The sequence below is a fragment of the Hermetia illucens genome, unplaced genomic scaffold (assembly GCF_905115235.1).
Source record: "Hermetia illucens unplaced genomic scaffold, iHerIll2.2.curated.20191125, whole genome shotgun sequence".
NCBI lineage: Eukaryota > Metazoa > Arthropoda > Insecta > Diptera > Stratiomyidae > Hermetia > Hermetia illucens.
Window position 1 is genome coordinate 407,356 of NW_024037034.1, and position 16,463 is coordinate 423,818.

At 37.8% G+C, this 16,463-nt stretch overlaps 2 protein-coding genes across 2 annotated transcripts; one reads left to right on the forward strand and one right to left on the reverse strand.

The window, feature by feature from the left end:
- Positions 1-1,289: 1,289 nt before the first annotated feature.
- LOC119661065 lies at positions 1,290-4,970 on the reverse strand. The gene has a single exon (XM_038070263.1). It carries the CDS (start codon positions 4,917-4,919, stop codon positions 1,290-1,292), a length of 3,630 nt encoding a protein of 1,209 aa, XP_037926191.1. The 5' UTR covers positions 4,920-4,970.
- A 192-nt stretch (positions 4,971-5,162) lies between these two features.
- LOC119661066 lies at positions 5,163-8,792 on the forward strand. The gene has a single exon (XM_038070264.1). The coding sequence runs from the start codon at positions 5,163-5,165 to the stop codon at positions 8,790-8,792; it is 3,630 nt and encodes a 1,209-aa protein (XP_037926192.1).
- The last annotated feature ends 7,671 nt before the right edge of the window (positions 8,793-16,463 follow it).

A 16,463-nucleotide genomic window follows, 5' to 3' on the forward strand; every position in this document is an offset into this window, starting at 1 on the left:
AAAGAGAAACTGGATTAAATGCTTCTTATGTATGGGGAAGCACTTCACAGCCCAGTGTCCTCGATTCATTGAAAGTACCGACAAGGAGAAACTGCTCCGCCGTTATCATGGTTGCATTTATTGTCTCTCCCACAAATATATCAGGGGGGAAGCGTGCAATAAACGCAAGAATCTCCAATGCGAAATATGCAAAGGGCAACATCTTACTACCATGCATCCGTGCAAAGGGGATAATCCGTCTTCTGCTGTTCATCATGCCAAAAATTCGACAGCATTGTCATGGTCCGGAACCGTTCTTCCAACAGCTGTCGTTAAGCTAGAGGCAAGAGAAGGACATGCCGTTCCAGTTCGGTGTTTGATCGATCAAGGCAGTCAGAGCATCTCATGTTCCAGTTTTATTAGGGTCTAGTATCCTTCCACAACTTTTCGTGAATGGAGTAGAAACCGTAGATAGTTTCCTGCTCCAGAACACGAAATTGGGATGGATTGTGTCTGGTCCGGCGGAATCCTCGGTATCGAAGTTTACCTCAACACATGTCACTATCAAGGAATGGGACCAGGACTTAAGGGCTTTTTGGGATATGCCCTTAAGTAGAGATGAGTAGTATAGCTATGCGGGTTCTGCGCCAAAATCCCATGTATTTTTAAAGGGGCTTCCGATTTTTAATTTTGCCGCCATCTTGGATTTTTGGGATGACGTCATAGGCTTTTTCCTAACGAATTGCATAATATGCGGAGTTGTTAATAATTAAATTAAAAAGCTCATTACATAATATTACCTTATATTGTGAAATAGCTTTTCAAGATTTTTACTCACTATGGATATTGGCAGTGATTTTTCATCTCAATAGATGGCGTTGTGTCTGTTAATGATATGTAAAAGTTTAATTTAGAAGGATTGAGTTCGAATTGGTTGGGTGCTAAAATATTGATATTTAAATTTATATTATTGCTCCACTTAAGTTAGATTAATAAGTACTACAATATACGTCAGTCAGTTTTCAAATACACACGTATGCGGTAAATGCCTAATTCAATGCCTTCTCTTTGATGATCACTTATCTGGTCAATGTACCTCGGTGCTATATCCAATTGATAATTTGAGAAAGGAAAACTTGATATTTATCCAATATCAGTTGAAAGAAGTGAAGGGCAATTGAAGCTTCAAAGCAAGAAAACCAATATTACCATATAATAAGAAATTTATTTATTGAATTAATTAAGTATATTACAATAGTGGATATAATTCATATTTTAAATTTAAAGAACATTCTCATACATAGTATAGTTTACAATATTTCCTTATTTGCTACGTTATCACTTATATCTACATCCATAATACTATGATGACCCCATGCAAGAGTTTCGAAAGTATCTTTTATTATGTACCTCTTATCATCATTAGCGCTCAGGGCAATTTTGAGTTGTCTTACTGAACTCACCTTATGTTTCTGAGATTGTATGAGATTTTGCTTTACTTCTTTTCGAGTGTTATTTTTTAAACAGTCTACAAAATCATCGAATGATAATCTATTTTTTACAATTTGACTTTTAACACCTTTAGATTTTTTCATTTTATCTTCACCCGCCACGCGAATTGCATACATTTTTGAGCGTAAACCAACGAACTCGGTCATAATTTTCCCATTATTCTCATCTTTCATAAGGCCTAATACTTTTTTGTTTACGAGGGGTATTCCAAAAATGTTATTAGAAGGATAATCACTAGTATCAAAGCGATTGCGACAATCACGTTTAATTACTTCGTAGAAATCGTAACATTCTATTTCATATATAAGGGAATCTGTATCCGTATAACACAATGAACAGTTGAAACCAAATTCAGGAATCATATAATTATAGTGGAAATCATATATAGTGGTTTTTGCCAAATCCAAAATACACATACCTACATATATCGGTTTATTGAAGTAAATTTCAGATTTATTAAGTTCAATGGCTACAAGATTCTCATTAAAAACAGTTGACGCTTTAAATTCTGGCTTTGCAATTAGCGATTCTGCTCCATACCGACCTGACCATTGTGTTACTAGTTTCACAATGCTATGTTTACGAACGTTTTCCATTGTTTTGCCAAACACAGCATTGTTCATCAACTTAAACAAATGTTTTTCAAAGTCATTTTTTGATAAAGTTCGAAGTCGTGTGTTGAGTTCAATGTACGGTTTGAGCCAAGGAGACTGCCTAAAACTGAGAACTCTGTGAATTTTAGTAAGATTTAGACCATGCTCCATTGCTTGCTTCAAGTTTCGGTAATGGATGATATATTTAACTTTATCTTTTAAAGTAGCCAACAATTTTTCTTCTTTTGATCCAGGCGGTACACTGCGTTCTGAACAGAAGGGGAGTTGATTGTGTAGATTATGTAATTCTTTCGGATATTCCAGATCTACTTCAAGGATATAACCAATAGGTGACTCATCAGACACATCTTCTACTTTAAAATCTGCCGTATTTTCCAGCCACTCAAAACTATTTTGTGGTAGAAATTGGCACATTGCCCACCCATATTGATTATTAATATCATTATAAATCAAGAATTTAGACGGCTTAGTTGAATCGTAATTGCACATATATTTATTGTTTGCCTTCGAATAACGTTTTGAACATTGACTAAGTCCTCCTCTAATGCCGCGTTCAAAAAACATTAACATATCTACATCAATCAATAATTCTAAAGTAACATCAGTGCATTTGAGCATTGCATCCCACGTATAACCAGGAAGTGTGAAGTAGTGAGCTGGGTCAAGACCGTATGTATTATGACAATTTGATCGAAATTCTTCAAAAACATCCGCCAGAAGAAGAACATCAATTTTTAGATACAAATCAGAGTATTCGCCAAGATTTTTTATTGAAAATTCCTCCCAAATTCTAGAGGTGTGCACGTAATCTTTGTGACTTACACTTTCGTCATTTAATTTGTTATAAAACTGGGGAAAATCAGGGATTGCTGTTTCTGTGAATTTATCGAAAGAGTTAAAATAGTCATATGGGTACAAAAGTTTGCGAGTTATGAGATTAAATTTATCTTCTGTAAGATCTGTGAATTGAGACTTTAAAATAGGAAACATGGTTAGGTAGGATGCTAATGTATCCAGACTATTTGCCATGAATCTGAAAGAATCAATAAAACGGAACTTAATTAAGTATCCTTCTAAATATTTCGTGAATGAAATATATCGCTCTTTATTTATAGGCAGTAGATCAATGCGACCTCTTAACCCAGAAGCTAAATTCTCAATGATGAAATGGGAATCGTAGCCGCTAAGATTGTGAAAAATAACTGGAATTGTATGTGAATCTTTAAAATTAATGTTGCATGCATTATGGGCTGCACCTCGGTATTTACCTGTAAGATGACAGTGATCTTGCACTTTAATATCGTTCATGGAAAACAATTTTTCGCATATGTGACATTTGCAAGCATTTTTAAAATTACTGGTTTCTTCTATAGTTAACTCAGTCAATGGAACAGGGGAAAGGAAAATCGACTGTAGATATTCAGCAATTTGTTTCAATTCATTAATAAACCACTTTATGCAATCCTTCCCACGATAACTCTTGTAGAAAGATAAATTTTGATCATACGAACACTTAACATAATAACCTACATTACTGGGAATATGTTCTTGATACTTGTTTTTATCATTAATTGGTATCAGTAGACACTCTAAATCTGCATAAATTACAAAAGGAATTTCTACTTTATTACTAAAATTCTTAAATTTCAGAAACATTGAATCTTCGGATGGTAACCGAATTTTACAATTGTTAAGTTTATTACAATCCTGAATATGTTTTTCTAAACGTGTTGGGCTATAAAAATAATGAAGACATCGCTCACAAAATAAAATTTTGCTTTTATGTTGAGATACTTGTGAAGATAAAAGCCGTGATAGGTTTTTAATCCAAACAAAGTGATAATGCAAACATTCAACTCTATTAATATCGCTATCATTTACATCTTCGTCATTATAGTATTCACTTTGTACCATCAGAAGATTTACATGCTGGATCTTTTTAGCTTTTGTTAAGTAAGTTGGTAAAACAATATAATTTACTTTTTTTCCATCGCCTGTTTTCTGCAGAATATAAACATTAATAGAGAGATTATTCTGCTTCTCGAAACGGGGAATTTGCTTCACTGTTATTGGAAATCGTATATCTTTTAAGTTCAGCACATGGGAATAATGTGGATATGAGGCTGGTCGATCTGGATGTTCCAAGCGACGTACTGAATGTAAAGCTGATACAACTGCCCAAGCAAAGCAAGCATTATCATCATTTTTTACATTAATACAAGCTTTCTTGTCACTTATTTCTTTAGGGAGTTGAATATAAGATGAGCCTTGCATTGGTGCGAATTTGTTAATATTAATGCTTAGGTTTATAATGGCTGATAGTGTCCAACCACTATCTTTCTCCTCGAATTCTTCCAATTTTTGTAAAATCTTATCCTGAATATTTCGCTTAAACCAAATATTAATATCAGTATCTTGATAGATTGGCATATTCCTTGTGTTCATACACTTGAACTCATAATGTTCATCTTCACCTTTAACAATTTTAAATTCACCACACAATTCTGCGTTTACTTTTAACGCTATTTCACTTTTAAGAATTCTTGTTATACGACGACGAAATAAACTTGCACAAGCATGTAAAAAGTTAGCTGGGTCCTTGTTTTCAAGATTAGTGATCACTCCAGTCCGTATTCGACTTTTAAAAGCTGACTGCACATCTTCCCATTTTACTGTACGCCTAACTGGACATAGATTCGAAGAAGAATGGTCAAACCACACAGGTCGACGTAGTTTCATTTGTGTTCGCAAACCACTTAAAACACATATTGCATGGGCGACTTTCCTTCTAGCGCCAATCGTTTTCGCGTTCATTAGAGCAGAGTTAAGTTTTCTTAAATTTTTGCTGCATTCCTTAATAGTACCTTCTAGTAATTCCACATTCTTCTTAGTTAAATTTACTGCGGATTTTGTATGCTCTATAAAACATTATAAACATTATAAAACATTATAGAGCATACAAAATCCGCAGTAAATTTAACTAAGAAGAATGTGGAATTACTAGAAGGTACTATTAAGGAATGCAGCAAAAATTTAAGAAAACTTAACTCTGCTCTAATGAACGCGAAAACGATTGGCGCTAGAAGGAAAGTCGCCCATGCAATATGTGTTTTAAGTGGTTTGCGAACACAAATGAAACTACGTCGACCTGTGTGGTTTGACCATTCTTCTTCGAATCTATGTCCAGTTAGGCGTACAGTAAAATGGGAAGATGTGCAGTCAGCTTTTAAAAGTCGAATACGGACTGGAGTGATCACTAATCTTGAAAACAAGGACCCAGCTAACTTTTTACATGCTTGTGCAAGTTTATTTCGTCGTCGTATAACAAGAATTCTTAAAAGTGAAATAGCGTTAAAAGTAAACGCAGAATTGTGTGGTGAATTTAAAATTGTTAAAGGTGAAGATGAACATTATGAGTTCAAGTGTATGAACACAAGGAATATGCCAATCTATCAAGATACTGATATTAATATTTGGTTTAAGCGAAATATTCAGGATAAGATTTTACAAAAATTGGAAGAATTCGAGGAGAAAGATAGTGGTTGGACACTATCAGCCATTATAAACCTAAGCATTAATATTAACAAATTCGCACCAATGCAAGGCTCATCTTATATTCAACTCCCTAAAGAAATAAGTGACAAGAAAGCTTGTATTAATGTAAAAAATGATGATAATGCTTGCTTTGCTTGGGCAGTTGTATCAGCTTTACATTCAGTACGTCGCTTGGAACATCCAGATCGACCAGCCTCATATCCACATTATTCCCATGTGCTGAACTTAAAAGATATACGATTTCCAATAACAGTGAAGCAAATTCCCCGTTTCGAGAAGCAGAATAATCTCTCTATTAATGTTTATATTCTGCAGAAAACAGGCGATGGAAAAAAAGTAAATTATATTGTTTTACCAACTTACTTAACAAAAGCTAAAAAGATCCAGCATGTAAATCTTCTGATGGTACAAAGTGAATACTATAATGACGAAGATGTAAATGATAGCGATATTAATAGAGTTGAATGTTTGCATTATCACTTTGTTTGGATTAAAAACCTATCACGGCTTTTATCTTCACAAGTATCTCAACATAAAAGCAAAATTTTATTTTGTGAGCGATGTCTTCATTATTTTTATAGCCCAACACGTTTAGAAAAACATATTCAGGATTGTAATAAACTTAACAATTGTAAAATTCGGTTACCATCCGAAGATTCAATGTTTCTGAAATTTAAGAATTTTAGTAATAAAGTAGAAATTCCTTTTGTAATTTATGCAGATTTAGAGTGTCTACTGATACCAATTAATGATAAAAACAAGTATCAAGAACATATTCCCAGTAATGTAGGTTATTATGTTAAGTGTTCGTATGATCAAAATTTATCTTTCTACAAGAGTTATCGTGGGAAGGATTGCATAAAGTGGTTTATTAATGAATTGAAACAAATTGCTGAATATCTACAGTCGATTTTCCTTTCCCCTGTTCCATTGACTGAGTTAACTATAGAAGAAACCAGTAATTTTAAAAATGCTTGCAAATGTCACATATGCGAAAAATTGTTTTCCATGAACGATATTAAAGTGCAAGATCACTGTCATCTTACAGGTAAATACCGAGGTGCAGCCCATAATGCATGCAACATTAATTTTAAAGATTCACATACAATTCCAGTTATTTTTCACAATCTTAGCGGCTACGATTCCCATTTCATCATTGAGAATTTAGCTTCTGGGTTAAGAGGTCGCATTGATCTACTGCCTATAAATAAAGAGCGATATATTTCATTCACGAAATATTTAGAAGGATACTTAATTAAGTTCCGTTTTATTGATTCTTTCAGATTCATGGCAAATAGTCTGGATACATTAGCATCCTACCTAACCATGTTTCCTATTTTAAAGTCTCAATTCACAGATCTTACAGAAGATAAATTTAATCTCATAACTCGCAAACTTTTGTACCCATATGACTATTTTAACTCTTTCGATAAATTCACAGAAACAGCAATCCCTGATTTTCCCCAGTTTTATAACAAATTAAATGACGAAAGTGTAAGTCACAAAGATTACGTGCACACCTCTAGAATTTGGGAGGAATTTTCAATAAAAAATCTTGGCGAATACTCTGATTTGTATCTAAAAATTGATGTTCTTCTTCTGGCGGATGTTTTTGAAGAATTTCGATCAAATTGTCATAATACATACGGTCTTGACCCAGCTCACTACTTCACACTTCCTGGTTATACGTGGGATGCAATGCTCAAATGCACTGATGTTACTTTAGAATTATTGACTGATGTAGATATGTTAATGTTTTTTGAACGCGGCATTAGAGGAGGACTTAGTCAATGTTCAAAACGTTATTCGAAGGCAAACAATAAATATATGTGCAATTACGATTCAACTAAGCCGTCTAAATTCTTGATTTATAATGATATTAATAATCAATATGGGTGGGCAATGTGCCAATTTCTACCACAAAATAGTTTTGAGTGGCTGGAAAATACGGCAGATTTTAAAGTAGAAGATGTGTCTGATGAGTCACCTATTGGTTATATCCTTGAAGTAGATCTGGAATATCCGAAAGAATTACATAATCTACACAATCAACTCCCCTTCTGTTCAGAACGCAGTGTACCGCCTGGATCAAAAGAAGAAAAATTGTTGGCTACTTTAAAAGATAAAGTTAAATATATCATCCATTACCGAAACTTGAAGCAAGCAATGGAGCATGGTCTAAATCTTACTAAAATTCACAGAGTTCTCAGTTTTAGGCAGTCTCCTTGGCTCAAACCGTACATTGAACTCAACACACGACTTCGAACTTTATCAAAAAATGACTTTGAAAAACATTTGTTTAAGTTGATGAACAATGCTGTGTTTGGCAAAACAATGGAAAACGTTCGTAAACATAGCATTGTGAAACTAGTAACACAATGGTCAGGTCGGTATGGAGCAGAATCGCTAATTGCAAAGCCAGAATTTAAAGCGTCAACTGTTTTTAATGAGAATCTTGTAGCCATTGAACTTAATAAATCTGAAATTTACTTCAATAAACCGATATATGTAGGTATGTGTATTTTGGATTTGGCAAAAACCACTATATATGATTTCCACTATAATTATATGATTCCTGAATTTGGTTTCAACTGTTCATTGTGTTATACGGATACAGATTCCCTTATATATGAAATAGAATGTTACGATTTCTACGAAGTAATTAAACGTGATTGTCGCAATCGCTTTGATACTAGTGATTATCCTTCTAATAACATTTTTGGAATACCCCTCGTAAACAAAAAAGTATTAGGCCTTATGAAAGATGAGAATAATGGGAAAATTATGACCGAGTTCGTTGGTTTACGCTCAAAAATGTATGCAATTCGCGTGGCGGGTGAAGATAAAATGAAAAAATCTAAAGGTGTTAAAAGTCAAATTGTAAAAAATAGATTATCATTCGATGATTTTGTAGACTGTTTAAAAAATAACACTCGAAAAGAAGTAAAGCAAAATCTCATACAATCTCAGAAACATAAGGTGAGTTCAGTAAGACAACTCAAAATTGCCCTGAGCGCTAATGATGATAAGAGGTACATAATAAAAGATACTTTCGAAACTCTTGCATGGGGTCATCATAGTATTATGGATGTAGATATAAGTGATAACGTAGCAAATAAGGAAATATTGTAAACTATACTATGTATGAGAATGTTCTTTAAATTTAAAATATGAATTATATCCACTATTGTAATATACTTAATTAATTCAATAAATAAATTTCTTATTATATGGTAATATTGGTTTTCTTGCTTTGAAGCTTCAATTGCCCTTCACTTCTTTCAACTGATATTGGATAAATATCAAGTTTTCCTTTCTCAAATTATCAATTGGATATAGCACCGAGGTACATTGACCAGATAAGTGATCATCAAAGAGAAGGCATTGAATTAGGCATTTACCGCATACGTGTGTATTTGAAAACTGACTGACGTATATTGTAGTACTTATTAATCTAACTTAAGTGGAGCAATAATATAAATTTAAATATCAATATTTTAGCACCCAACCAATTCGAACTCAATCCTTCTAAATTAAACTTTTACATATCATTAACAGACACAACGCCATCTATTGAGATGAAAAATCACTGCCAATATCCATAGTGAGTAAAAATCTTGAAAAGCTATTTCACAATATAAGGTAATATTATGTAATGAGCTTTTTAATTTAATTATTAACAACTCCGCATATTATGCAATTCGTTAGGAAAAAGCCTATGACGTCATCCCAAAAATCCAAGATGGCGGCAAAATTAAAAATCGGAAGCCCCTTTAAAAATACATGGGATTTTGGCGCAGAACCCGCATAGCTATACTACTGAGATGAATCTAGTCGCATAGATGACGAAATTTGTGAGGACCTATTCGTAAAGGGTCATTACCGAAAGAACGATGGCCGATACGTGGTACCGACCCCGTGGCGACAAGATAATATTAAACTAGGAAACTCGTACCACAAGGCGGTGCAGCACTATCTCGGTCAGGAGAAAAGGTGGTTGAAAAACAAAGACCACAAGCTCAAATCGGATGAGTTTATGGAAGAATATTTTAATTTGGACCACATGGCTGAAGTTCCAAAGGGTCATCAATCTGACACTAGCGGCGAGGTATATTATATCCCGTATTTAAGCGTGGTTCGCCAAGAGGCCACGTCGACGAAATTGCGGAATGTCTTCAATGCTTCCAGTCCGACATCAAATGGTGTGAGCCTTAACGAGATGATCCATCCCGGTCCAAAGTTGCAAAACCATATTTTCGACATTGTCACTAGAATACGCAGGTTTGCGTATGTATACTCTAGTGGCATTACTAAGATGTATCGGCAGATACTTTTGAGACCGGAGGATCAGATCAAGCTTAGGATTCTCTGGCGGGCGAAGCCTGAAGAACCGATAAGAGAGTTTTACTTGAAAACGGTGACCTACGGGTTAGACTGTGCACCCTGGCAAGCAATTCGAACGCTTCACCAGGTGGCAGACGACAATGCTCCTGATGAGGAGATCAACTGGATCATCAAGAACGCGTTCTATATGGATGATCTGTTATACGGGGCGTCCAGTATAAAAGAAGCTCAAGACGTCATCCGAAAAATCACAGAAACTTTAGGGAAAGGCAAACTTCCGCTAACGAAGTGGGCGACGAATTGCCCAGAAGTTCTAAAATATATTGACGAAAGTCACCGAATTAGTTCATATGTTGAGGTTGACAAGGCAGATAAGGATCTTAAGATCCTTGGCCTACACTATAGTCCTAGGGATGACTGTTTCCTGTACAGTATCAAGCCAATTTTAAATGTTAGGTATACCAAACGAAGAGTGCTTAGTATAGCTGCTTCTATTTTCGATCCTATAGGTTGGCTGCTTCCAGTTGTAATGAAACTGAGAATAGAAATTCAACGTCTATGGCAGGAAGGTTACGACTGGGATGACATTATTCAGGAACCGTCCCGAAGGCAACTTGAAAATGTGTTCTCGTCCTTAGAATACCTGAATGAAATTCGGGTTCCACGTTCGAGTGGACACACCTCCAAGGATAAAAAGATGGAGCTAGTAGGCTTCAGCGATGCATCCGGTGATGGTTACGCCGCGGTCATCTATAGCCAACGCAAAATTGAGACGGGTTACATCGTGCGGTTGATCGCAGCCCGAGGGCGCGTCACGCCTTTAAAGACACGATCGAGTATAAGCTCCAAAGCATGCACGATCCCCAAACTCGAGTTGGAAAGTGTAGTACTATTAACGGAATTGTTCAACGACGTCCGTAAAAATTTAGGGACTAGCCCAGTAAAGTTCACGGCGTATACCGATTCCGAGGTGGCTCTCTGCTGGATTCGGAGTCGGAAGGATATCGAAAACAAATTGGTTAAGCGACGAGTAGCCGCGATCCATAAGTATTTGTCACCCACAGATATCCACCACGTTAGGTCAAGTCATAACCCTGCAGATTGTGCATCTAGGGGCATGTGTCCCCGGAAATTTGTAGCTCACAAGTTGTGGTTCCATGGACCGCAATTCTTGCAAGGGGAACTCCCTCGCACGGAGGTCGTCGGTTCTGGTGCTGAAACAGTGACTCATCTAGCAGAAGTTGCTTCCGAGCCTACGCCTGATCCAGATTTCATTCAGCGATTCTCAAGTTTACCTCGATTGATAAACACAATCGCGAGATGCCGTCGATGGAGATCGGGAACTTCCGGTACGTTCTCAGCTCAGGAGTTGAAGCAAGCGGAGTGGGCAGTCGTCAGGTATCAACAGAAACTACTCTTCGGGAGGCAAATTTTCAGAATTCAGAAGGGATTGAATATCGAGAAAAACCATTGGCTGTCCACGCTAAACCCTTTTGTCGATCAGGTATCTGGGGTTCTCCGAGTGGGAGGAAGATTAGAGCAGGCGCTCATCCCGTTTGAGCAGAAACACCCTATAATTCTCGGGAAGTGTCACCTAGCTGACCTCATAATTCAACATGTTCATAAGTTTCACCAACATTGTGGAACAGGACTCACAATGGCTATCATCCGAGAAAGATATTACATTCCAGCGTTGCAGCAGAGGGTGAAGAAGTGGATTAGGGGATGCGTTAGGTGCGTTCGAATGCGAGGAGCCACTATAATCCCGAAAATGGCAGACCTTCCTCCCGAGCGAATCAGGTCATCCGCTGTTTTTGAAAATGTGGGAACCGATCTGTGCGGACCATTTCAAATAAAAGCATCAAATTTACGACCACAAAATCTATGAAGGTCTACATAGTGGTCTTCGTATGTATGTCTACTAAAGCGATACATTTAGAGCTCTGTACGGATCTTACCACAAATGCATTTTTGGCTGCGTTTCAAAGGTTCGTAAGCCGGCGAGGCCAGCCGAAAATGGTTCGCTCCGACAACGGCACAAACTTAGTAGGGGCTTCCAAAGTGCTCAGGGAAGCCTGGGGAAAGTTGACCAGTGAATACGAGGAGAGGTTGGCTCAGCGTCAGATCGTATGGCATCATAACCCCCCAAGAGCCAGCCACTACGGAGGGCTGTTTGAGGCAGCAGTGGGGAGTCTAAAACGCTACATAAAGCGGATGCCTTCAATTTCCAACCTGACATATGAAAATTTTCAAACTGCCGTCTGCACATGGGAAGCAATATTAAACAGCCAACCATTGTATCCGCTGGCTGATAATAGTCATTACCTACAGGTACTAACTCCTGCACATTTCATCATTCAAAGAAGCCTATTGTCGCCTCCGGCTGGGGAAGGTCTAAATGAAAGTCTCCCAGCAACCAAAAAATGGCTTCAGATCCAGGAACTGCAGAAGCATTTCTGGGTCAAATTCGAGACTGACTATTTGGGGTATCTACAGAAGCGGTATAAATGGAAGGCCCCCGGTAGGCAACTGAGGCCAGGTGAACTTGTTCTAATCAAAGAAAGTGGTCACAGGCCATTAGATTGGAAGACCGGGCGAGTGTTAGAAGTTTTTCCAGATCTACAGGGCACCATCCGCCAAGTAAAACTAAAAACTGCTGGTAGGGACAATATATATCGTGCCGTGCATCAGCTCGTTCCCCTTTTTCCAGAAGAGGAAGCTGAGCCCTCTCAAGCGCAGGAAGCAGATGATAATGCGTTAGAACCGGACAAGGTTCCACCTAACATTCCCTCCCGAACGCGAAGCGGAAAAGGATGGAAGCCGTGGTCTCTAGCGCAAGTGGCTACTCTGCTGTGTATATGCCTAATGCCCGCCACAGTGGTGTCCTGGGCAGTGGACCCGGTCTTGGAAACCAGAATTTTGGAATTGGGATTAGTGCAGGTAAAGTCATTTGACCTAAAATATACTATTGCAACCTCAGTAAACCTCACGCGTGATCTCGACACAATGTCGCAACAGTTGGAAAAGTTCCATAGGATATGTGAACGGCAGATGGTGGAGGAAGTCCAAGAACATTGCAACGAGCTGAAACTTGCAAGCGAACTCCAAGTCGCTGATGTTAATCGACGGTTGACCGCTTCCTATAAGGTCAACCGAGTTAGGCGGGCCTTTGGTATAGTCCCCCTTATATCAAGTAGTTTATTGAAAACAGGTGCCAAGTATATCCCAGGTCTCTTAGCGGCGGGGACAGTAGCTTACCTTAGTTATCGAGACATAGCTATTCGCGAGGAAGTGAAAGCTCTTAGACATCAACAGACAAAAATAACAGCGTTAACGTTAAACATCACGGACCTAGAGTACCATCAGGTGGAGAACCAGATAAATCAGCTAATGGAGCAGCAGGGGAAAGAAATGTTAAGGCGGGAGCTGTCGGAGTTCTCCCTAGGAATTAAAACATTAATTAGCGAAATCGTTGCCAAACATGAGCAATTACGAAACATTCGACCTACCAAGGAACTGGCGGCTTTTATAAGCCAGGTTAATAGGGAGGTCCCTGGGGTAGTCCTGCCGAAACAAGATGAGCCAGAAAGAGTGTTCGAGGTTAATCCAGTGTCTGCACGGCTTCAGAATGATCTCGTTACGATCGAATATACAATTCCTCTTGCGTATAAAGAGGAATTTAGACAGGTAGCAGTTATCACCCCTCCAGATTCTAAAAATAACACTTGGCACTTGGGGACAACGATGCCATTCCGCATCCTATTCGTTGGGCCCAATGCGGACAAGTTTTTCTTCGAGGAAGAGTCTACAGAGATTCTTCCTCGTCTATATGAGACAAAATTGTTACGCTCTGGACCATCATGTATTAAGGAAATTATACGGGGAGGCCAACAATTAAAGGATTGGTGTTCGACCACGCGGTGGAGCAATGAGACCTACATCGGTCGCATTAGCCCCCACGTTGGAGTGATATTCAAAGGGTAAGTTGATAAAATACCAATCACGTGTAATGACACTCAGTTAGAAATTCGGTTTCCTGTTTCTCTAGTAGAGCTCGACTATTGTACCATGGGCGAGGTCCCCTTCCAGATAAAAGAGATTCCACGAGCCATTACAGTAAACTGGACAAAGGTGTATGAAACAGTCACTCCTCGGTTTAATCTTCCATCAACCGAGATCAGTCTCGTCCGGGACAACGAGCACCTTATAGCCACATTAAAGAGAGAACTCGATGGAGTAATGAATGACGATAATGTGTTCAAACAATACATTCCGCACGGTTGTACATTGGCAGGGTTATTAGTAGGGGCCGTTATCGTAGGAATTTGGGTATGGTTAGCCAGAAAGAAGCGAAAGGGGGATGACGATCACCCTACCTTTATAAGTCATCTAGCAACAGCGGATCGGCAGCACGGGAGATGGGGTCAAGAATCGACAAACCCTATAGGTACCGTGTCACCCGCAAATTCCTCAGTCTAGAATTCCTGTGTATACATTCCCATGTAAAAAAAAAAAAACAAACCCGTAGTTGGATCCGAAATTGTATTGTAAATAAATGAAATTAAATAATAATCACTAACCTACGTAAAATTCTTGTGTATAAATGGCTTGTAAATAAGTGACTAATACAAATTAACAACAGACCGGCGGCAAAAAGTCACGGTCAAGAACAGTAGCATGGTTTCAGGGTATCAGAATTGTTTTGATTGTTTTTGTTTTTTGTTATGTTGGGTGACGGTCGCTTGATATGTTGGTTTGTGTTGTTGTTGGTAGCATGAGTGCAAACAAAAATGAATGCAGGCGCGTGCAAAAGTGATTCAATGTCTGGGGCAGCCGGCGCTCTGTTTTCAAATGTGCAAAGTCAATGCCTGATGGATCACATCTCTTTTCCGTGGTACGTCATCGTGAAATTGAGCTGATGAGGTATTCCCTAGGCATTGAATCGCTTTCGAGTAATTTTGATTACTACGCGTGTAATTTAATTACTACTAATAGGTACCACACTTAAGTGCACAATGAAAAAAAAAAAAAACGAAATAAAAGTAATCTGAGAACAATTAACTGAGAGTAAAAATATTGCAGAAATAGTAAGCATAAAACGAAATGTGGTGATCTTGTGAAGTATGAATATTTTCTAAATCAACACTAAAATTAACTATAAACACAAAATGCATATGAACATACTGATAACTACATCATATACAAGCAAAATATATACAAGCAAAATATGATAGCATCCAATTAAACGATTCAAGTTTTTAAGGCGTTTATAAAAACGACCCCAAGTATTTATATTTGTGTAATTATTACATTCTTCATTTTCTTCCTCTTGTAACAAAGTTCTAGGGTTAAATAGCCTTTTTTATTATAATTACACAATGAAGAAAATAAAAACGATACATTTAAGAAAAAACAAAATTGTGGACCCTTCCGCAAAAAGAAAGTTAAGTATAAGCTTTAATATGTGCTAACAAGGCAATCGACTTCATCGGAAAAAAGAAACAACACATCAATACCCGGAAGACAATTCTGCATCGATCGGGGAGACCAGGGGAGACTATTGATGGAAGGGGTTATTAAGGCGCTACGCACCACTTAGGGGTTTTCGATTTGGGCGCCATCATTTCGATCGCTAGAGGTAGAAGGATGGCCTTACACCCTTAGAATGCAAGCTGGCAGCGAGTGACACCAATACAAGAGTTTCCATATCCAGAAACTTGGGACCGTTTGCCAATAGATAACAGTCCAGGTCAAAGACAATTGGACTTTTTTTGCGCGGGAGGATGTTTAAGCGATTTCACCGGATTTTCTCCAGCAGCCGCATCTTTGGAGCTAGCCCCATGAAACCCAGTCTGCCTGCCCATTTAACCTCTTCCGTCGTTACATCACATGCTATGCAAATGGCCTGTTTGGACATCACGAGATTCTTTTCCGCCATTGCATCAGCATGTTACTTACCAAATGGTATATTTGGCCTCGACATGACTTTCTTCCGTGTCAGCAATTCGCAGCGCAACAGCAGGTGTCGATTTGCCGCCAACAACCAAATTTATAATAATAAACAAGTGTTATTGTGTTGTGTACAAGAACACTTTCAAAGCAATGTGTAACCACGGAAGGGTCAAACATAGGTGACTTAAAGAATAGCATTACTTTTAATTTTGAGTAGTCAAAAAGCCTCTGAACAGAGCTAAAGTGTTCTAACCGAGAACACTTTATTTCGCGCGGTAATTACTTTAACTCGCTTATGAAATTAATTAGTAAAAATTGTTAAAAAGAAAAAAATAGAATATTGTGCTTAGAAATAAAAGGTTTGTTGAAGTGGAGTCGCGAGTGTTTTCTTTAACTTAATCCAAGCCAATCAAGTAAGTATTATTCCTAACCTTTTAGCGTTTTCTGTTTCAGTAGTGTTTGATTACCCCATCGTTCCGAAGTTAAGTTTCGGCAACCCGGAACGAG